General features: G+C 42.6%; 3 protein-coding genes across 3 annotated transcripts; 2 read left to right on the top strand and 1 right to left on the bottom strand.

Annotated features, from left to right (window-relative positions):
* Nucleotides 1-11,859: 11,859 nt before the first annotated feature.
* On the top strand, nt 11,860-15,345 carry meiob (meiosis specific with OB-fold; the record flags this gene model as incomplete). Its single annotated transcript, XM_083687628.1, has 13 exons — nt 11,860-11,928; nt 12,119-12,176; nt 12,424-12,555; nt 12,635-12,707; nt 12,896-13,091; nt 13,274-13,374; nt 13,462-13,514; nt 13,620-13,715; nt 13,837-13,932; nt 14,105-14,249; nt 14,494-14,680; nt 15,033-15,119; nt 15,241-15,345. 13 exons carry the CDS (start codon nt 11,860-11,862, stop codon nt 15,343-15,345), a joined length of 1,398 nt encoding a protein of 465 aa, XP_083543754.1.
* Nucleotides 15,346-15,742: 397 nt separating this feature from the next.
* On the top strand, nt 15,743-19,165 carry mlst8 (MTOR associated protein, LST8 homolog). The gene is made up of 9 exons (XM_083686980.1): nt 15,743-15,884; nt 16,098-16,255; nt 16,397-16,448; nt 16,562-16,724; nt 16,852-16,927; nt 17,205-17,357; nt 17,494-17,618; nt 17,975-18,138; nt 18,458-19,165. The coding sequence occupies exons 2-9, from the start codon at nt 16,121-16,123 to the stop codon at nt 18,574-18,576; spliced, it is 987 nt and encodes a 328-aa protein (XP_083543106.1). The 5' UTR covers nt 15,743-15,884; nt 16,098-16,120; the 3' UTR covers nt 18,577-19,165.
* Nucleotides 19,166-19,559: 394 nt separating this feature from the next.
* bricd5 (BRICHOS domain containing 5) lies at nt 19,560-23,026 on the bottom strand (the record flags this gene model as incomplete). The annotated part of the gene is made up of 6 exons (XM_083687028.1): nt 19,560-19,654; nt 20,145-20,289; nt 21,966-22,073; nt 22,279-22,419; nt 22,614-22,745; nt 22,973-23,026. The coding sequence occupies 6 exons, from the start codon at nt 23,024-23,026 to the stop codon at nt 19,560-19,562; spliced, it is 675 nt and encodes a 224-aa protein (XP_083543154.1).
* Nucleotides 23,027-23,123: the final 97 nt, after the last annotated feature.

Below are 23,123 nucleotides of genomic sequence, written 5' to 3' on the forward strand. Positions count from 1 at the left end.
TAACATCGAACATAGTGCAGATGAATATGTGGGGGCAAGGTAAAAACAGCAACAAAACCGCCACAATGGTAGTTTGCTCTTTGGATAGACAATGTTGAAAGTCAGATCAACCCATTCACGGATGAGGAAAGAGTGGGGGGAGGTATGTCTTTGAGAGTTTCCCCAGTAAAGTTTCCTTTATGTTTGGGTCCTGGAGCCCTGAAAGCTGAGATAGCGATCCTATTTATCAGCTGACTGGATGCATTCAGGCCCGACCGCATTGATATGCAAACCGGCAGTCCCAACACGGGGTCTGTAGGGCAGGCTTTTGTCCAGAGGGTCTGGCTCCACTCATGATACATTTCTGAGCCAAACAGACAATGTCAGCCCTCTCAATGGTCCATCTCAAGGCATGACACCGCTGTTCAGCCTTAGTGGGAGGATAAGGCCCACGCAGGCACGGATTAAGCAGACCCGGATAAGGGTGGAAGTCGCCACTCAGATCCCAACACCTCTGATGAAAGTGATTGGTGACCCTTGCTGTGGAGGTCAAGTATCTGTATTCATGGTAGTGGTGAATGGCCACTTCATGACTGCCTGCCTGCATGTCTGCCCGGACACAGCTTAGCTAAACTCAGTCCTGGAGCAGCTGTTGCACTAAAGGAGGGGAGCAGTGGAGACATGCCTATTAGAAACCACTACAATGCCAATTCTCCCGATCTGTGGCCACTGGTCTAACTTCACATCATGATAACCAAAGCCACAGTTTTCATGAAGCCATGAAATGAATTCATGAAAACTCATCGATAATTTCCTCAATCATGTGTAACAGTTTATTAGTCCACATGGCAAAGATATCCACAACAGCCAGAGGAGTTTTACTTTTAATAAAACATTTTGCGTTAGTATTTGGCCAAATATCACAGGGAAATCGTTCTGTCCTCTGATTGAGTTGCCACACACAGTCCTCACCCCTGAACTGACTGGAACAACTGTCCAGTCCTCTGGTCCAGTATATAGGGGCCTCTCAGTGGGGGTCAGACCTGGCCCTGGTGACCTCAGAGGTCAGAGGAAGAGAGCATTCCTCTAGCAGGTCACCTACGGCCATCTGACCCACATATACACACAGGCTATTCTCAGAGAGAGAGAGAGAGAGAGAGAGAGGAAAGTGACAAATCTGTTATGGATGAACTAATGGACTTATTTAGTCTGATTGATAGTGTGAAGGTGGGGTATAATTATAAAGAGCAAATGGCACGTGGTAAATCATTTGAGGGTGATTGCTTTTTACGAATGTGACTGAGTATGGGGTGCTCTTCTTCAGTGGTCTTTTCACAGTACAGTATGAAAGGGCACGGTCGACATTAATTAAAGGACCATATCAATAGACTCATCCACATGCACACTCTGTATGTATGGGCTATTGCTCAGTCGAGAAAGGAGGCAACTGTTGCCCTTTAACCTCTGTACTGAGCAGTGTCAGGGTAAGCGAGAGTTTCCTGTCAGAGAGAAATACCTGCACCATAATGGATATGTTAGACATCCTATCTCTATCCTAAACATGGGCCACTTTATAAACATGTCAGGTGTCCTATCTCTATCCTGAACACATCCTATTTATTAAAAGAGAGTGTGTGTCTGTGTGTGTCTGTGTGTGTGTGTGTGTGTGTGTGTGTGTGTTGTGTTTATGAGTGCAATGTTTAAGACATGCCAGGTGTTCTACCTCTATTGGGTGTAAGTCTTACTACTACGAGGCCTAAACATATTCACTGCATAGGATTTTCCATGTCTGTTAAATGCTCCGGAGACAAGTAACAAGTAAAAGAAAAGCAGGCTCTTCAAAACAATAGAAAGGGCAACCTTACAAAAACAAGTTAGACGAGCCGCACTGACCCAGCATTTAGTCTGAATTAAAGACAAGTTGATTAAAATAGACTCCAGAACTTCCAGCCTTCCAGATACAGCTCCATGGACAATATGAGGCAGCATGGGCATATGCCAAACAAGCCGAGAGGCCCAGATACTGCATGTTTAATATGGGGTTTCTTTCCAGTGAAGAGCCAGCCTCTAATTAGCCTAGCTGCAGAATATTTGGGCTGGCTGAAAGAGCACATTCCACCAGCGGAGGATTTGCACCCGTGTTTCCTTTATAATTAGCTGATCAAAAGAGAGAAATCAACATGTGCTGTAATTATAAATCACTGAGGAAGAACCGAATCCTATGTTGCTGCATTTATACTGTTTTTGAAGTGCCTCTTGATGACAGTTTCCTTAATGAATAGGCTCCTCATTGATTTCCCCACATGTTCAACCGGGTTTCATGACCCTCATGTCTGCTGCTTCACCGAGCTTGAGAGGGAATCAAAGATGAGAAACAGGAAGAACGAATATAATATTAGCACAGGGATCAAGGGAGACATGAGGCAGATCTGGTTTAATATGATGATGAAGGCCAATAACCCCTTATAAGAGAGAGGAGAGGAGGAAAAACACAGCAAACAGCTTGCCCTCGGGGACCGACACTAACGTTAAATTAGACCCAGAGTGGATATCCATGCCTGACATTTGACCTTAGAAGTGCATATTAAAGATCTCTATGGCATCTCCACCGAACTCTAGCCATCCTAATGCTTAGAGACAGACTGTCTGTGCGTGTGTGTGTGTGTGTGTGTGTGTGTGTGTGTGTGTGTGTGTGTGTGTGTGTGTGTGTGTGTGTGTGTGTGTGTGTGAGAGAGGAAGGGATGCTAAGAAGACAATACCTGTTCCGGTGCCTTCCACACTACTCCAAGGTTGAGTGCCTTCCCTTCCCTATAGTGCTAATCATCATGCTCTGTCTCTTGTGTTTAGGTCTGCGATTATACAGCTGTTTCTGCAGCCTACACTCACCACCTGTACTCTGTCTACTCCCCTTCTCCCACCCCTCCCTCAGAGAACAAGGGACACTTTTACACCAACCCCCCCTGCCCCCCCCCCCCCCTTTCCTCTCTTAAACCCTCTGTTACCCTCCAAAAGGTACATTGGATGCCATTCCACTTAACAGATGTCTAGTGTAAGTTGGAGGGAAAGGGAGAGAGAGTCCGATCTTCTCTGCAGGATGGGAATTAGTGGTCTCAGACTGACCATAGGCTGAATTAGATGGAGTCTCTATTGTTCCCATTGAGGAGGCATCTGGGGGAGAAAGCTGGGGAGAGCTCTTCAAAGTCCTTCAGTTAGGCCAGCATCAATGGATATACCAACATACAGTGCTACGGCACAGGGGACAGTGGCATGCTTCACCCAACTCATAACAAAATGTGGTCACTAGTTGTGCTAGTTACTGTACGTAATTGGTGTAATTTTGTGTTTTTCATTCATTTGATGTTTTTTTTTTCATTCATCTAGATAATATCAAAGGTGATCAAAGATGGTCAAAGATGGTCAAGATGGTCAAAGATTATTCAAAATGGCTTTGGTTTTGGTTTTGGTTTTTATCAGGTCTCTTGAATTATCGTTTTATACTCACATAATGTACACAGTCACACCAGAGGCCATTCAAAGTGCTGACACTGTGCCCACGTGGGAGAAGCCTGTGACGGTTGTACTCCGAGGTACATTATCTCCAGTGATTAGTGACTAAAGCTGAGACTATGCTGTCCACTTCCTGTGAACTGGTGGGAGACATCAGTGCTGTTTATTCCCATGTTAATCAAAAGACAGGCACAATATAATATGCGGCCCCCAGGGCCTGAAATGTACCAGAGCATCTCCCCAACTCTCATTATTTAATATCTGAGTGCTCTGTTGAGAGGCTGTTTGGAGGTCAGAGATTTATGGCCGTATTCAATAAGAACCGTGTCACACATCGACTCCAAGGGCTGAGGATTTGCTGCGATAGTCCTAGGAGAGAGGAAGAGAGAGCGGGTTACAGAGAGTCTGCATGAGAGAGAGACAGAGAGAGACAGAGAGAGAGAGAGAGAGACAGAGAGAGAGAGAGAGAGAGAGAGACAGAGAGAGAGAGAGAGAGAGAGAGAGAGAGAGAGAGAGAGAATATTAAAGAGTATGTATGAAAGAGAGCCTGCACGTGTGCATGGCATGCGCAGATCATCCTCTCTGGGGAGAGGGACACAGGCCTGAGAAAAGTAGACTTGATGGATTAGTCCCACACATACAGTACTCTTTCATATTCTCTCTCTTTCTCTCTCTCTCTCTCTCTCTCTCTCTGTCTCTCTCTCATGCAGACAAATATAGGGTGGAATCCTATCATTCAAATTTAGTATTGACATCAATGCAGATTTACAGTACACATGCAGACTAAGGATTCCACCCATAATAATAATGTTCCCAGACTAGATCATTACCCACAAACGCAATGATCAATCTGTATCGCCATTAAAATGTGATTTCAAGAAAATTACAAGATAAACAAGGGTAAGTTCTAACAATAAAAAATTCATTCCAACAGTATTTTTTGGAAATGAAGTCATAAGCTGGTAAATGCTCTCAGTAAAGTCAACTCATGACCGTGACTTGTGACCACGATGGTTTGAGGGATGAGAAAAACTAGAAATTGACAAAGAAAATTATATTATATGCATGCCATAATTCTCCAAGAGTCTTACATTATATGCATGCCATAATTCCACACGACTCTGTCTAAGATATTGAGAGACAGACAATTGAAGACTCGCTTTAACCACAATAGTACATCCTAACTATATTTACATACAGTATGGCAACATTGAACTGGTTGGGGGGAGGGAATCAACAAATGTTGGGAAGGAAGGACGTGTGATTTTCGCTCAAAGTTAAAAACTAAAATTGTGTCATTCTAGGGTAAAACATTGAACTGGTTGCAATTCAACTATGGCAATGGACATTGACAGCATTTGCTGATTGTGATATCTAGGCTGTCCAGGCCCAGAGTCATAGCGCAACAGAACACACCAGGGAAGGAGGAATCCTCATTCCGTTCCATGCATTACAATGAACCAATTTCTACCTCCACCAGCCTCCCCTGGAACACACTACATAGTACTGATGGGGTAAAGGTAACCTACTTTATACATCTGACTTTAGACTGCTGCACTGATGCCATGCATCCATCTGTGCCATGAAGATACCCTGCAATCAGGGACACTTCCAACTCCCAGCGATCGATCAGCAGCCAGCATGGCCATAATGCTGTCCAGTGTTCACGGTGCTATCTGACACTCTGACACGCAGGCACAGGTAATAGAGCACGTTGTAATCCACACATGAACAGGCTCAGGGTGAATGATCAATAAAAAGCTAAAAGAACAGGTAATATGATATTGATGGACCTGCGATGATAAGGGGATGAGAGGGTGCAGATGTTATGTGTGGCATGTGTGTGTGTGTGTGTGTGTGTGTGTGTGTGTGTGTGTGTGTGTGTGTGTGTGTGTGTGTGTGTGTGTCTGTGCATGCGTGCGTGCGTGCGTGCGTGCGTGCGTACATGCATGCTTGTGTGAGTGTGTGTGTGAATGCGTCATTACATTTTAACAATGTAAAAGTATCTTCACACAAGATGACAAGCCAATGCATTTATAACAGCTACTTGCCCAGTTACAGCTTGTCTGAGTGGATCAAGCTGATGTACCGCTGTGGTCACAGCGGTGGAAATCAATGAGATGTAGCTTGTTGTTAATAAGACCCTTGCATTTGCACTTACTCAAGATAAACCTGTAGATTAGATTGAACAGTAGCCAGGCCAGTCTGGCTGAAATTAGATTGCTCATCTGGAGGACCTCTCTGAATGCTGTTACTGCCATGACACACAATAGAACCACTATACAAGCTTGATGATGAGTTATAAACAAAATTACAATGTTCTCTTTCATGACACAATCATTTTCATGAAAGCCTAGCTGTCGGATGGATTTCATAACCTTTGTATCTCACTGGAAGGTTTTAAAACACAGTTTAAAGCAGTGAAGAAAATCTATTTGATTGTGCATCATGTTGGGGGGCGACATTCACATCAGTTTGCAATATAATGCACCTCACAGAGACAGAGACAGTGAGGGAGAGAGATGGCATGAAGACCAATGTGGAGACTAAATATAATGTCACAGGCAGACAGTCTTTCAGGAAGTGGGGAGCCAGGGACCTACCACCATGCTGTAGGTCTAACTAACCTGTCACATCACAGACCGGCTGCTGATTTAAGGACAGACACAGTCACTCTCTCTGGGGGCAGGGGTGAGTCTCTCCACCCACCCGGTAAGACCCTTGCTTTCACTGGCACACACAGTATGCAATACAGTATATCTGTATCTGTAGTGTCACTCTGTGTTCCTGTCTTTATTTATCTTGAGCAGTATTTAATTTGGATAAACAGCTGTTGACTGTTGCAATTGTTGCAAAGAAAAATGTCTTGCAGTCCAAACAAGGTGCACAAGTTATTCTACCACTCGTGGAGGAAAATGGAGGTTCAGTAGAAGGTGCCTCTACTTTCAGCTCGAGGAGGCTGGGTGAGGTACACATCGGAGGATGGGCTCATTGTAATGCATGGAATGAAATGAGGAACATGTGTCTGATACCATTCCTCATTCCTTTCCTTGCATTGTAATGCATGGTGTTTGATATCCCTCCGATTTCTACCTCCACCAGCCTCCCCTGTTCCAGTTTCCTTCAGGAGTAGGTGGAATATCTTCTTCATTTAGTTGAAGAAGATATCCAGTCTTCATGTAGTTGTTGCCTGTTCCATTCTCTCGAGTGGCATGGACTGGGACCTGGGTCTGTGATGTCTTCAGTCTGACTCGCTGTGTGTTCCTATCTCCACCGCAGTATGAATCCCAAGGGCCTGACTGGTAATTACTGGGAAGCCTGGCTCTTCCCAGTGACATTCCTTCACCCTGTCATCTCTCCAATCCCTGGAATGGCTTTTGGCCACTCTTCTGCAGTACATGACTGGGATAAGTCCATAATTCGTTCCATTCCTTTTTATTAAACCCAAACCACGCTGTTATTAATGCTTCAAGAAGGGTTGCCTGTAACAAAATTTGATCGCTAGCATATGTGCCATTACAACCAGTCCAGCCTACCATCCAGGAGGGGAATAACTCAAAGAGACAGTTGAGACCGAACCCTTTTCCTCTAATAGTTCAGTTTGATTTTGAAAGGCCAAATTATTGAAAAGGTCAAATTGTTCTAACATTTAGTTCTTGACAAGGATGTAGAATTCCATTATACATTGTTAAAATCAATTAAAGCAACTTCATCCTAACAAATTTGAGGTGTACCACATTTCCATTGTTCGGCACTAGCAGAGGATGCATTTCTCCTGGTTTTAGTTACTGTATACAGTTGGCCTATTTCATGTTGTTTTCAACACTCAAGCCAGTGTCACACAGCGACAACACCATCCACCTTCAATAGGTCACTGGAGATCTTCAGTGGATAACCTGGAATACAGATAGCGCACAGTGGCAGACGGTGGTGACCAGAGTGGATTAATGGGATGTCTGACTTGTGTGATACATGAGCTACTGTGAAACTTAATGACTGCCCCAACCAACCTCTGGAGAGCACATACGTGCTACTGAGGTGACAGCAGAAATCTATAGTAAATCAGTGGAGGCTGGTGGAGGTAGAAATCGGAGGTTGGGCTCATTGTAATGCATCAAACACATGCACAGAAAAACCGTCTGCAACCTTGTTTAAATTAAAGATAGATTGCACTAGAAAACTCTGAATATCAATGAGTTACTGTAGACTATGTGTTCTATGTTCTATATGTTCTATATGTTCTATATGTTCTATGTGTTCTACATATGTTCTTCGTTTGTGTAGCTTATTTTAAGGTCCGTCCACATCCAAACTTGCATCCATCTTTGCTACAGCTTTGTGGCTTAACTGCACAGTTAATGCTGAACTTAATGCACTTGTAAAGAACACAAATAATTGATAACACTGACATTACTATTTTTTAATATTCCATATCATATAAAATCAGCATGTAAACTACAGTATACAGTGTAACACTAAGGCTAAACATTCTGTTATTGAATGACATTACTGTGACACACTGTGCAACTTTGTCCCACTTCTTTCCCTCATATTTGGTTCCAGAATAAAATGGGCTCATTGTTCAGTGAAACACATGCGACCGAGAAATGAAAGCTTCTGTTTCTCTTCTGTTCTCTGAAATAATTGAACAAATGTGTGCTCCCTCTTATTTGGGACTTCAAAGGCTTGTTTTATTGAGAAAATGAAGAACTTGAGGTCAAATTCAGAGCTACAGATATTTCTGTCAAGGCCGCTCCAAGTAGAACAACCTAAATATTCTCTATTCTGAATGCATTTGGGATAGACAGGCACCAGAATGGGCTTTGATGTTATTGAAATACAGCACTGGTCTTTCCACAGTAAAGATGACAAATGGATAATAGTCTCACTGGGTAACATTATACTGACAGTTATTGTATTTCAAACTGGATTTTTGTTTGAGTGGATAAAAAGTTAGAATTGAGTTATGTATGTCTATCTTTTCAATAGTACATCATCACACACAGGAATGCATGCACACACAATCTTGTAGATGTAAAACACTACTGTTGCCCAAACTAAACATGACTTGTACGAAGAATGGACAGCAGAAGAATATGATTACAAAGGCTAACGTCTTAGCATTAACATGTTGATTGCTGACATCATGCAGTGTAATGTCACTGCTTTCTCCTTCCGTGCTGCTTTTCATCAGCACGTTATTAAAATGATTTAAAGCCTCCTCTGGAGAATTACTGCACCAGGCTCCTTGGACATGATGGCGAACAGACAGAGTGCATTGTTCTATCAAAGCTCCAGCAGCTGGATGAAATGGCTGCACATAGCACACATACTATACAGGTGGCAGGAAAATTACAGCACAGCACACGTACACTTCTGGTCTGGACTTTTTCCACTTCTGCAAAACCCTGTTCCGCGCTAACAGTTGTCATAAACAGTTTCTGGTTATTACACAGCATTATTTTGTCATCATAGCATGTAAGTATGCTTTTATCTGATGAAACACATTACTTCAGTTTGATCCATACACCATCTGTGCTATGGTTTCATTCTTATATAGCTTTGCACCACTGGTTCGATTAATAACAATAGTTCCATTGTTGGTGTGTGGACTCGAACCTTTGTTCTATGTGTAACCCAGCACCTGAGAATGTTAAGTAGCTCTCCCATCCAGCTCCCAAATTGCAAATTACAACACTATTTGGACCCATTTATCATTGAAGTTCCTACAGTTGGTCTCCTCTCTTCATTTTTACTCTCTCTTCTCTTTGAGGAGAACTGTGTCAATATCACAGTTGAGTATAGCATCAAATGGCAGATATTACAGCCAAAAATGAAAACAAAGATTTCAACAGTTAAAAGCTGCCTTGAACATCATGTATTCAAATGCCATGTAGTACAGTATAGGCAACTGTTACTTACTTTCACTTGAGTGCTAAATGAGGAAACATGATCGTTATAGTCCCAGTGGGTAACATGTAATATATCTGGGCTGGTGAGCAGTGTAACATGGCTACCCTCTCAGACGCTGAGATGCATAAATGGTTGATTAATAGTTCAGGGGTCGGTAGACCGCACAGGGCCCTCCCTGGTGAAGACTCATGGGAGCCGACCTCAGGCGAGGGGCCATCCAATCACAACACATTCCATCAGTGACTCTGTTTGGATCTTAATGTATGTACTTCAGGTAAACATGTTCTGAATATGAATTTCAGCTCGTATGAATCAAATGTGTTGAATGCAACTATAGTTCTATGGGATGTAGAGATTGATTGATCGGTTAATGCAGTTGCAGTAGTAATGCATGCATGTTGAATAAATCATTCTACGAAAAGACAGATTTCACATCATTTATTTGGTGTCATTTCATTTGGTGTGATCAATGGAATCACAAATTGTGTTCCCGAAATGGCCAACTAATGAAATTTGAATTTGAGATTTGATGTTTGAATAGCAAGAGGTGCAAATGACAAATTGATTTCTTCCCACTATTCAAATGTGGGTCTACACCTCTGAATTACATTATAACATAAAACCACCAACATACAGTGTTGACTAAACATGAAGACTCAACTTGTCAAACTAAAACCACTTTAACAGTCACTGGCAACATGAACCTCTATTGTTTGCAGCACATTTGTATTATACAGCCTATCCACACTTCCAAATATTAGCCTACACAAACCAACACTAGAAAACAAGGTTGTGTGAAAATCAACGGCAGCCAGGGTCTTGAAATGCCCAAAACACAACCACGAGGATTACTGTAAGGATCTTAACTGACAAAACCTGAATGAGGTTTCCAGTTACACCTTTTGATATCCATTCAGCTGTGTAACACTGTATCGCGTTGCAGCGCAGGCTTAGTGTATCAAAGCAGTTCAGAGCATCTGGTGGAGGGAGGAACTGTCATAGCTGTCTCATCAAATACATATCCCTGACGAGTGTAAGGCAGGTTGGATCATCGTAGCCCTCAAACAGGTACAATACCTTCGCCTGAGGCGCAGTTCTTCTCCCTTTGTGATGGAAGCATTCAGAACATCAACGCCACGGAACAGACAGGCCGTGCCAAAGGCTTTTATACTCCGCTTCTAGAATGCAGGTGCATCATTGCCAGTTTCACATTGTTGTATGGCAATCCTATGTTTGCACAGCTGTACTGCTTTTCTTTGGGAAATGTTGAATGTTGTATCTGAAGAGTAAAGTTTAAATCTAGCCAGAAGATGTCCTGTACAATAGCCTACTGGGGCAATATCTGAGAGAAAAGAGAGAGAATAAAAGGGAAAATCCAGTAGTGGAATAGCACAAAGGCCTACCGTGGGCAAGTTCACTAGATAGTCCATATAGATAGCCCATAAACATGACCTATTGACCTATTTTGCTCTATAAGATTGAGCCCATTTCATAGCCTCTTTTATGCACTGGCTGTAAACTTATCAGGAAAATAAACCATAAACCTGTGCTTAATGAATGAAATGTACAACATAAATGTGGATACAATAATATAGATTGTGTTTTTGTGTGTACTCTTGGTCAGGTCATAAAGGGCAGCTGGTTCAGGACAATTAATAGAGGTTATCAAAAAGAGGGTTTGTTAGTGGTGGGCTGTTTCTACAGTAGGATCTGAATGGGTGTCCTCAACAACAGGGGGAATTTAATCACCCACAACCACAGGCCATAAAACTCCTATGAGGACTGAGAATTGCACAGAGGCAGTTGTTATTGATCTCATTTTTAAATAAGCGCCAAGGTGGGTGGGGGTTGAGGAGAAGAAGAACTGTGAGAATGCAGGCAATCTTATATCTTTGACCTACAACGAGGCGATGATGTGTAGCTATCAACCGAGACTGGACTCCAGCATTTCAGTTTGGCAGAGGCATCCCTCAGTGTACAAAATGACACTGCAGTGATTGAAATATTACATTCGCGAATGCAGGACATTCAAACTCGAGCCATGAAGATGCAACAAAGTAGCAACTGGCGCGTGCTGTTTACTGAACGGCTCGTGCGTCGCGTGGTTGAGAGTTTGCCGCGAAAACTACCTCGACACTAAAGCTACCTACCTATACTGTTTGATAACTTATTTTTATAACGTATTTTATTCGTAATAGTTTCTTTTTCTAAACTGTGAGAAAACGGTTTAACCTATTTAGCCTACAAAGTGATCTGCTGCAGGTGTAACGCTGAGGGTGCAGGGCGGGTGGCGTTACGTTAGGCTTAAAATAATTTAGTTTAGCATATAGCTAGGTTTAAAAGGTTTATTTGTAGCCCAGGCTAACTTGTCACCGACATTATATGTCTAATAGATATTAACTGGCATTGTCCTTCTCGACAACACGCAAAGTTAATTAGTTTGAACTGGATTTCATTGAAATGACATACAACGCCCCTGTCCAAAACTTTGTTGCAATATCTGATTTACATCCCAACACTGCACGTCCGGTGAGTGACCCTTGATAAAGTAACTTGTCTTCTGTATTACTTGATAGGCCATAAAAGTATACTTATTCAGGCTCCCTGTCTGTTAAACCTACTGGCAGCAATCCAATGGTCATACAAGTTCAGAAATGTTTGATTTTTCAGATATGTTGTTGCCTTGATACATCTAAATATTTTTGTCTCTGTTTTGCAGAAAGTGGCGGGTGTCATTATTGGAAAAACTGATGTCAAAAGCTTTCCAGACAGAAAAAGTTGAGGAATTTAAATCCTTTTTCAAAATGTACTGTATCATCAAATGATGTCAAGTAGGCCGCTACTGCTGGTTCTCTTCCCAATGAGAAAGGCCTAATTGTAGGTTAAACTAATCTGTTTTTTCTCTTTCCACTGTTTTTGTCTTGCTGACTACCACCCTCTTCTGGCAGGTCTCAGAACTAAGATTAGTCTCAAGAAGTCAAGAACTTTCTGAATTAAAAATATACTTTTCATTTTGAATTTCAGACATTGGTTTTGACAGATTCACCTTTGGCTTCACAATCAAGGACTCGCCAGACTATTTTGTAAATGTTTCCTCATGGGGAAATGATGGATACATCAATGGACTCTCCAACAGCTTCAGTATAGGAGACTGTGGTGAGGCTATCATAGGATCAAATGAACATACAGTAGTTGTAGTTACACAATTATAACACATATGTTCTATTTCCCTCAGTCGTTATTGAAAATCCTTTAGTTGCCTCCAAAGATCCAGAAAAGGAGGACAGATTTTGCCCTACAACTCCATGGTAAGCGAATGCTTATGAACAAGATTATAGCTACTATAAACGCACAATAATGATACTTGTGGACTTGATATATATATATATATATATATATATATATATATATATATATATATATATATATATATATATAGAGAGAGAGTTATATATATATATATAGTTATCTGTTAAACCTATTATTTCTATCTCAGTTTCTACAGACTGTTGGTGACTGAGGCTCACTCACAGGTGTTGATATGTGCCGACATGGAGACGGTGAACAGGCTCCTTCCTCTGCTTCACTTGCCTGTGAAGGATCCCCGAGACTTCTACTCGCTGGGTGACATTGTGGCCAATGGACAGAGCCTGGATGGAAGTGTGATAAATGTTCTCGCTGCAGTTCGATCGGTGAGAGTGTTTTACTTATTTATATCAGGAGGATGGTCTCCATTTAGTCAGGAATGGGTCCAAAATGGGTCAAAAGGCACTTTGTTGGGTTCAGAAACAGGACAGAGCCTCAAACAGATCATCAAAGGAAATACTACTATTGTAAAGAATTGCCTAAACAACAGGTTTTTTTAACTCCACAGATTGGAGAGCCGAAGCATTTCACCACATCAGATCGGCGCAAAGGGCAGAGGCTGGAAGTGAAGCTCTTTGATGACTCTGTCACATCCTTTTCCTTAGTCTGGTGAGAGGGGCTGGACCACTGTAACCCAGGTGTTTTTCATTTTTACTACTCTTTCCCTTGAGTAACTGTGACCTCTGTATCACACAGCTGGGACAGAGAGGCCATTCAGCTTGTCCAGACCCTGATACCAAGAGAAACAGGTATACAGTGGTGACTTATGCTCTGTTACTTGTGAAATGGAAATTTGTGAGATTTTGTGTTTCTGTTAAGGTCACTGAATTTGACTTTTTTTTCCATACTGGAAGTGCTCTTCATCTCTGACACACGGATTGGCTTTGATAGCTTTCGCAACTGCATGGCAGCAACAGTCAACTCCAAAACCATCATCACTGTCAACCCTGGTATGGATGTCATTACCTAACTGAATTGAACATATTGTGTACCACTGAGATAAGCATTTTTTGTTGTTGTTGCATAGAGCATATTTTCATTCTATATACATTATTTGTTTTGACTGGTCAGACACCAAGGAAGCCAGCCTACTATTCAGCTATGCCAAGGAGATGTCTGAGTCAGGTGCACTGGACGAAGACGACCGGCAATCTGGTGATGTGTCTGGTAGGTAACTAACTATAAGGGATTTTTAAATGTTTTTCCAAACATATTACAATACATTACAATATCTCGGCATAATCATTGACTGATTAATTGATTGATTATGTTTGGGTGTTGTTAAAGTGTTAAATTGTGAACATGCGCAGTATATTGACGATTGTTTATCCATATCCAGTGGATTCTATTAGTGATGTGTACACGGTGGGTCAACTCAAACTCAAAACCCAGGAAAGCCCTGAGGTCTTCTTCGGAATCACATACAGTTTAATCTCCAAACTGGATCTAGACTCCTCAGTCTCCAAAGTGATAAGAAGCAGGTGGTAAGTTAAATAATGAATACACACAGACACACAATTCTATCAAAATCACACTATATTATAGAAGTGATGCTCTCCTTTCACATTGGTAATGCTTCAAACTAAAAGAGTTGTGATCTTTGACATGATGTGCAAGATGTGCAATTCCAAACAGATTCCATTTGAAAAAACGGTGACTATATAAATATATCTCAGTACCAAGTGCAGATACCAGGTGAAAGGCCTACAGTGAATCTGTGTATCTCAGTACCAAGTGCAGATACCAGGTGAACGAGGAGCTGCAGAGCTGCAGCAACCCTGCCTGCCCTGGGAGAGACCAGGCTCTGACGGCGACCACAGGGTTTGACCTGCTGGTGGACATCACAGACCATACAGGCACCCTACAGACCTGCTCCCTGAACGGCACTGCTGCAGAGAAGACACTGGGCTGCACTGTGAGTGACACAAGGGCTCTTTAAGGGTAAAGAATAACATGGCATTACATACATTTACAGTAGGGGATGTAGCACAGTGTATGTGGGAGCCTTGGTATGGAACATACAGTAGTGTGTCATCCAGGGGAGGCTGGTGGAGGTAGAAATCGGACGACGGGCTCATTGATATGCATGGAACGGAATGAGGAATGGTATCAAACCCACGTGTTTGATACCATCCTTCATTCATTCCATGCATTACAATGAGCCTGTCCTCTGATTTCTACCTCCACCAGCCTCCACTGGTGTCATATTTGTTGATAAAGCCTCAAGGAATACAATGCTGTGCCATAACGTCCTCATCTGTTTGTAGCCTGAAGAATTTAAAAGTTTAACAGAGGATGAGCGAACAGCAATGAAGTGGAAGTTTCTCTTGGAAAGATGTAAAATATACATCAAGGTGTGTAGAAGTATATAGTAGTTCCATGATTAACCACTCATTGTTTAGCAAACACAGAGGTCCTTAAATGAAGTCAGAAGAACTTATATGAAAACATTTCAAATCACATTTTATGTTTCAGATCTTTCCCTCTCCCAAAACCAAGAGTGGCATGAGAGGAAGCATCCTGGCGTGCTCACTGGCCGATCCTGGGGAGGTGAAGCAAAGCATGTCTGTCCTCCAGTAGCTGTGTGAATTAATAGTGTCAACAGATGGACGCCAGCCTAAACTGATTAGGATTGGGATGCACTTTTACAAAGCTTGAGGGTTCTGCGTCTATGAAAATTGTTTTTTTACTTAACTTTTTATATATTCACTTTGTCATCCATCTATTGATATCAAAGCCTCAAGGATTATCTCTGTTTATATCTCTGTTCTGGTTTCCATGTAAAGTGACATTAAAAGTATACAATTTGTAAACATCTGTCTATTGGCTTATTGATGGCGTCAATCAGCAGAAATGTACAACTACTGTAAGAGGCAGATAGCTGCTGTCATACCACGACTGGACAGTAGGAGGCGGTAATACACAGTAAGTGCCTAGTCGGAACCATAGTTTTTCAGTAGTTGTTGTAGAAGGGAACAATTACGACGGCGTCCCTCTAAATTTTCTGATGCACAAGGGTAACCAAAAGTGTTTTAATATTAGATTGTGTGTATCATCTGTCATTTGTGCTATTAAAACCAGCGTGGATTGACAACATTGCAGTACAACTCAGCTGGGTGGTAAGATAGGATTTTTCTTCTGTGTTGTTTGCATAGACGCTTTGTTAGACTTTGGTTAGCCAGCTAGCTAGCAAGCTGGCCAAAGAGCTGTCAAGTTGTTGATGTTGACATTAGCTAAATGTTGATGGTATTAGAAACGTATTGACAGCTGCATTGACCGTGTAACTTTGCTCTCTAACGTTTTCAATACTTCATATTGTTACCCATCGCTAGTCTTGCAGTGACAGCATTCAAGCATGAATGTGAACCAGGGGCAGGGGACAGTGGGAAGCGACCCAGTGATTCTGGCCACAGCTGGATATGACCACACGGTTCGGTTCTGGCAGGCGCACAGCGGAATCTGTACCAGGACAGTTCAGCATCAGGACTCTGTATCTTTGCTATGCTTCATATTTGAGTTATTTATTGACCATTCCCAATGATTTCCTATATCCTTTCTGATTTCATGGTTCAGATTGATTGTCAACATGAGTAGAGATACCTGTCATTCTTTTCTTAACAAATGCCACCAGCAAGTGAATTCCCTTGAGGTGACCCCTGATAGGAGTATGATTGCAGCTGCAGGTTTGTTCAGAAAGTAGATGCATGCTAAACTCTAGATATCAGCACATTTACTTTACAATCCCACAACATTCTACTTCACTGTGAAGTCCTATACTGTTTGCTTTATATTTCAGGTTATCAGCACATCCGCATGTATGACCTGAACTCCAACAACCCAAACCCTGTCATTAACTATGACGGTGTCAGTAAGAACATCACATCAGTGGGCTTCCATGAAGACGGACGCTGGATGTACACAGGGGGAGAGGACTGCATGGCTCGCATCTGGGACCTCAGGTACTGTTGATTAGCTGCTCCAGAGGCTAATGAGGAGAAGGCAAAAACAAATGTTTTATTTCATCCCAAATTCTGTTTGTCTGTCTGCTACGGAATTGTAACCAAGCTGAACCATACTGTTTCCTAGGTCAAGGAACCTGCAATGTCAGAGGATCTTTCAGGTCAATGCTCCCATCAACTGTGTTTGTTTACACCCCAACCAGGTGAGTCATAACTCACTTATAATCTACTCATGAAAAACATGTCACCACTAGAGGGAGCAGCAAGTGTGATATTAGAGCAGTAGCTATGCTCTGTTAGTTCATTAGCTTACCCTGTACCTCAGGCAGTGTACATTTTTAAATGTTTGCCATTTAGCAGACGCTTTTAGTGACTTGCAACAAGTGTACACCGAAGACAAACATAGCATTATTAAAACACTCTGCATGCATGAATACTTTGTGTAACTGACTGTCAACCCGGCTTGTGTGAACGTTATAGGCAGAATTGATAGTGGGAGACCAGAGTGGTGTGATCCATATTTGGGATCTGAAGACGGATCACAACGAACAGCTCATTCCTGAACCAGAAGTGTCCATCAACTCGGTCCACATCGACCCTGATGCCAGCTACATGGCCGCTGTCAACAGTTCGGTCAGAATACCAACTTTGTATCTAGACCTGGTGTGATAGTCTCTGCTGAATGTTGCTGTGTGTGTGTGTGTGTGTGTGTGTGTGTGTGTGTGTGTGTTTCTAGCTAAAATTGTAACTTCCCCTCTGTATCCCCCAGGGCAACTGTTACGTGTGGAACCTGGCAGGAGGAATGGGCGATGAGGTGACCCAGCTAATTCCCAAGACCAAGATCCCAGCTCACAAGCGCTACTCTCTACGCTGCAAATTCAGCCCTGATTCCACGTGAGTGTGCCACACCACACCGACTAGCCCAGAGGATTTAGTTCACTGTAGTGACACATTCTGCTTTTTAATAGTTTATTGCAGGGTCACCTCTACTCAATGTCAGTGAAGGGTTGTAACTGATGAATCATTGATAAAGATGATAGCGAATTGTCAATGGTGAATTCACTTACTGTTGTTGTACCAGGAATTAATCTAGAATCTCCAAAGCCAGCACCTTGCAGCGCTGCCAGAACACCTTGTGTAGATGATGTTTAGAACCTGTCTGTATTTATTAATACTTTGTGTTCACTTTGTTTTGTGACAACATGTTTTGTGTAGTAATAATATGTGACTTGATTGTTTCTTTACCACAGCTTGCTGGCCACCTGTTCAGCTGACCAGACTTGTAAGATCTGGAGGACATCGAACTTTTCCCTGATGACAGAGCTCAGCATTAAGAGTAACAACCCTGGAGAGACATCCAGAGGCTGGATGTGGGACTGTGCCTTCTCTGGAGACTCCCAGTACATTGTCACAGGTCAGTACTTGTTCATTTCTCATCTCTATGAGAAACAACAAATTGCCATTCTCTTTCCCGGAAACCCTTTCCTTAGGTTCCATACAACATATGATAAAACAATAATACACACACAAACTACAACATAGAGACAATAACATACTACATGATGTTATTGTTTTATTGTTCTGTTTTGTAAAATAGTTTTGCTATTTTGTTAAAATGTTGCTATTTTGTTAATATTTTGCTGATATATTGTTTTTTATGTCCTGTGACTGTAATACAAGTGGGCATAACAGATGAATCAGCACTTTTTTGTGATTACTTTTTTTTTTTTCAGCCTCGTCAGACAACCTGGCTCGTCTGTGGTGTGTGGAGACTGGGGAGATTAAGCGGGAGTACAGTGGACATCAGAAGGCTGTTGTGTGTCTGGCCTTCAACGACAGCGTCCTGGGCTGAGGAGGAGATGACAGAAGATGACCCTGTGGAGCATTTGTTGGTCCTTCTCTCTAGAGCGAGGCTCAGTGACTGTCTCTATCCTCTTCATAACAAGCCCCAGTCCCACACCAGTCTGCATCTGTATCTCACAGTCTCACAGCTCCTGCCTGCAGAAAAGCTTTATTATGGTTTATCATGAAAGGGAGATACAGTGCTTTTGTACATTTTCCACATAAGGACCACATTTTTGTCAGACTGGGGTTACGGTATGTACTGTACTATGGGCTTGTGTCATATTTATCCAAATTCATGTACCACGTCCAACATCTTAAAGGTGAAAGCCTTTTGAAAGGTTTTAATAGTGAAGTCTGAGAATACTCTGGTGAGTACTTGTAAAGAGGACTGATTTAAATTGTGACTGTACTGGATATTATCATTAGCAGTAAAGAATAACTGGTGTGTAGTATGTTAGCCTCAGAGGTACCATTGCCTTGATGTACAGCATTTGCCATTTATTCTTAATACCAGTAAATCAGTCATTTAAACTGAAATATCTAACCATATACTGTTTTTGAGTCTGTTTTAGTCATCTCTCCATTTCGTTCTTTCAGGACCCTTTGGGAAATAAAACAGATATTTTAAACAACTGTCCTTTATTAGGGAGATCAAGACACTCCAGCAAATAGGAATGGTTACACATAATTACTCGTCAGCTGTGGGTTACAGGAAATACAAGCACAAAAAAAACGTAATCTCCAAACGCTGCCACAAGAGAAGGTATTAAACATGAATAGGGTGACGATGGGATTTGCAGATAACTTGACAGGTTGTTTCCGTCTCTTTTCTCTGGGAAGGGACTAGTGGTGGCAGCAGGGGCTGCGTTGGAGTCAAAGCCGGCTCCTGTTCCTGTTTTCTGAGTGTTTTTGGAGCCGGCACTCCGGATAAGCAGGGATGAGAAGGATTTTGTTCCCTGATCAACGCTGGTATATGCTGTGAGCAGACGGTCACTCTGGCAGGTAGTAGAAGCACACAGAGACACAGATGTTGCTGGGGAAGCAGATGTCGATGCAGAAGTAGACCAGACGTTGTTTTCCTGGGCCTTCAGAGAGAGAACGGACGTCAGTCACTGAACAGGCATTTTAATAGACAAGACATCCCCTATAAAAAGTTAGCAATTGGTCTGTTCTTTACAAACTATAGTTGGTTCGTGTAGCGGGAGGTTCAGCCTAAAGGTTGTTTTTGTTATTTACTGCGACAGTGGAAAGGTCATACTGCACTGGAGTTTAGGATTATGTTTCTCCCTCACACTCTGCTCTGTAAAGAGCTGCCAACAGCCAGCTTTGAAGGCAAACTCTCCCAAATGGTAAGGTACCTTTTATAACAACATAGGCCTTGGTCTTTCCTTTATATACTGTAAATGAGAATTGTTTGATTTATCTTGACATGAGATCTGACCCACTCCTCACAGTTGTAGTATGAATGCATGTCGTCATAGTCAATTATCAAGGCAAGCAAACATGTATTTGCTAGCAGGTAGCCAGAGTGGTGTGTATGCGCGGGGTAGGGGCGGGAGTTGTCACTGGACTCACCATCGGATCTCCTGGTCCAGTGGATGGAGCGGTGCTGACACAGGTCCTGTAGTGGCTCCTCCAGGGTCGACGGGTCCACCTGACTGCTCCCCATCACCCCTAAAAACTCTGTGTGCCTCTGGGTCTCATTCCCTGCAAGCAGGAACTGGCTCTCCTGTCAGAGACAAATATAATTTTTATTTCACTAGATATACAACATTTCTAACCAGGAGATACCTTTCAAAAGATACCTGGACAAGTGGGCCACTTCAGTATAAAAACACAGGACAATCATACACTACATACAGTATGTGAGAAGACATTTTCTCACGATCTTATGAATGATGTAATATACAAGCACAGTGGCAACATGTAGGAGTTGTGACAAAGATGTGAATAGTTATAAATTGTTTGTTTTATAGAAACTGACATGAAACCCAAGTTGCCATTGTTGAGTGTATCATCACTCATGAGGTCAGCTCTGCTGTCTTTGTCAGGCGTATTTCTCTGCCCTGGCTTCCCTCATTTGGCACAAAGGATGTTTGTAATTGCACCATTTACACTGGTGATGGGTCAGATAGGAACCACTTAAGGTGTTGTTATGCTTGAGCGGGCCTTGTAGCAACCTGTTTTCCTCCCTTCTAAAGAGCATTGTGCCCAAGAACACAGAGATTGCCCTCAGAGAGGCCCACTGTTTGAACTAGCTTTTCAGTGTGGATGAAGTCTATCCAACCAATCAAGATTTAATGACCACAATCAGTGGGTGGTTCGGGTGCAAGAGACTAGTTCTATGAGACATTGGATACCATGAGAGTTGGTTCTCATACACAAATACTTGAGAAACATCCATTACTTTAGTTTATCAGATTGCATGGGCAAATTAGTAAACACAAATTGGTAAAAATAGCATATATTTTACTAGCAACTCTATGTAACTGAAGTCTACACCCTAAAAAAAATGAATGAGCTTAATCAGTGGTGTGCCTGGGTCCAATTAACTCTGCTACATTGGCTCTTTATCCAAAAGATAATGACTAACCAGTACATACTTTTGTGAATCCATCATTTAAGTAGCCATGATTGAAACAGATATTATCAAAACAGGTATCACTGTAGCCAGGAAAGAGAGAACAAATTCATTGCTATGTTTACTGCCCAGTACTACAGACACAGCCAAATTCCCATTCTGTAATTACCTGCAGGACACCCAAGCAAGTGCTGAGATCTGGGTGTCTACTATTGAACAGGCCCTTCCTTCTGGCTAACGGAAGGCTCTCCTTTATACCCAGCAGAGCAGAGCCTTAAAAGCCAAAAAGGCCCCCAGACAGAGTGGCCATTGTGCAGGGCTGAGCCTCACTCCTATCCCCTCCTGTAAGAGGATCCAGGAGAGAGAGGGGGCTGGAAGGATCAGATGTGCTGAGGAATTTAGCCATGGAGGAGTGAGTAACTATAAGCCTATGAGGCCTTGTCTGCTCCATTACCCCCTCTCTGGGGTGGGGCGCCAAATAAGCTCTCCTAAATCTAAACCCAAGTATACAAGAGGTGGCGCTAAGCTATGAGTCAGTTACGGTGACCACCCTTGCCAGTTCACACATTAGCAACTGCAGTATGTGACAGACCAACAGAGCAGGGATTGGTTTGTTTTTTGGAGGTGTCTGGCGTATGTAAAAGGTCACCCTCAACTCTGGACTCTAGCTTGGGTGCCAATCTGTTTCTGTTTCTCAAGTCCCTAGGCAACTGATTTTCCTCAACTTTGTTATTGAGACTCATTGCAGCGGCTGGGATCATGGCACACAAGACAACTTGAATCATATTATCTGAAAGAGATCATAACATCTTTACCTTTTGCGTTGATTCCTCGAGGAGGGAGTGCACGTTTTCATAATCTGACCTCTCCATCTTGTGCAGTAAGCAAGTCTCCTGGTTATCAGGCTTGTAACATATCAAACCCTGTATAGAGGAACATACATATATGCCATTTAGCTGACGCTTTTATCCAAAGCGACTTACATTGCAGTGAGTGCATACATTTCTCACGACCCATAAAAAGACCCATTATAGCTTAGTTTTGGCCTGGGTGCCAGTCTTGTTTCTGCTTGAGCCAACTTGTTCAGTTCACCGTATGTCAACAACACAAAGAGAAAGGTTTGCTTACATGTTTCATGTCAAAGAGCACCGTGGATGTGTGGTTGGGCTGTGAGGTCACAGAGTAGGTCACCAGGTCGTTGTGCTTGTCCACCAGTGCTAATTGGTTGATCAGGGCACCGGTCTGATCTGGAACTGTGATTCTGACGACCTGTAAAGACTACATTAGGAAGATAGACTCACTCAACACACCCCGATTGTTAGCCTCAGTGTCTATTTAACAGCTCGCTGCTCGATTACTTTGATTTAAAAACATGGTACAAGTTTGAGTGAATGTTACACCGATTAAATGCTATTAACAACACTACACAAGTCGGTGAGACAGGCATGAGCTTGAGCCTTTACCTGAGAGTCGGAGCGTCGTAGCCCTAGATGCCCTGTCAGACTGAGGGCGATGATGACCAAGAGCAGAGTGGCAGAGAGGCTGCCCCAGAATGCCTTGTGTGGGAACTGGGGGGACACTGTTGAGCCCCCATCCTGATGACAGCAGACCATATAGACAATCTATCACCTCTTACAATACAGATACTGTATGTATACTTGCCTAGGTATGGCAAAGACAGGGTCTAGACAAATTGTCTAAATTAAAAACATCCTGTCTCCTATATAGTATATTGACATGATAGAGATGTTACTGTGTATAAATGTGCCTCAACTTTGTCTGTAAATGTGGAGTCGCAGGTAACAGACAGGCATTCTCCTACCGTGCATTGTGAGTCCTCCAAACCGGCTTCTGAGCGTTTCCAACACCTCACCATCCTGTGTCCCGTGACTGCGCCTCACTCTGACTTCGCCCTTCTCTCAGCTATCTGCATGGAGCTGTGGTCATGACCAGCACTAAGTGAGTCGCTCTGT

Source organism: Argentina silus (genome assembly GCF_951799395.1).
Source record: "Argentina silus genome assembly, chromosome: 16".
Classification (NCBI taxonomy): domain Eukaryota; kingdom Metazoa; phylum Chordata; class Actinopteri; order Argentiniformes; family Argentinidae; genus Argentina; species Argentina silus.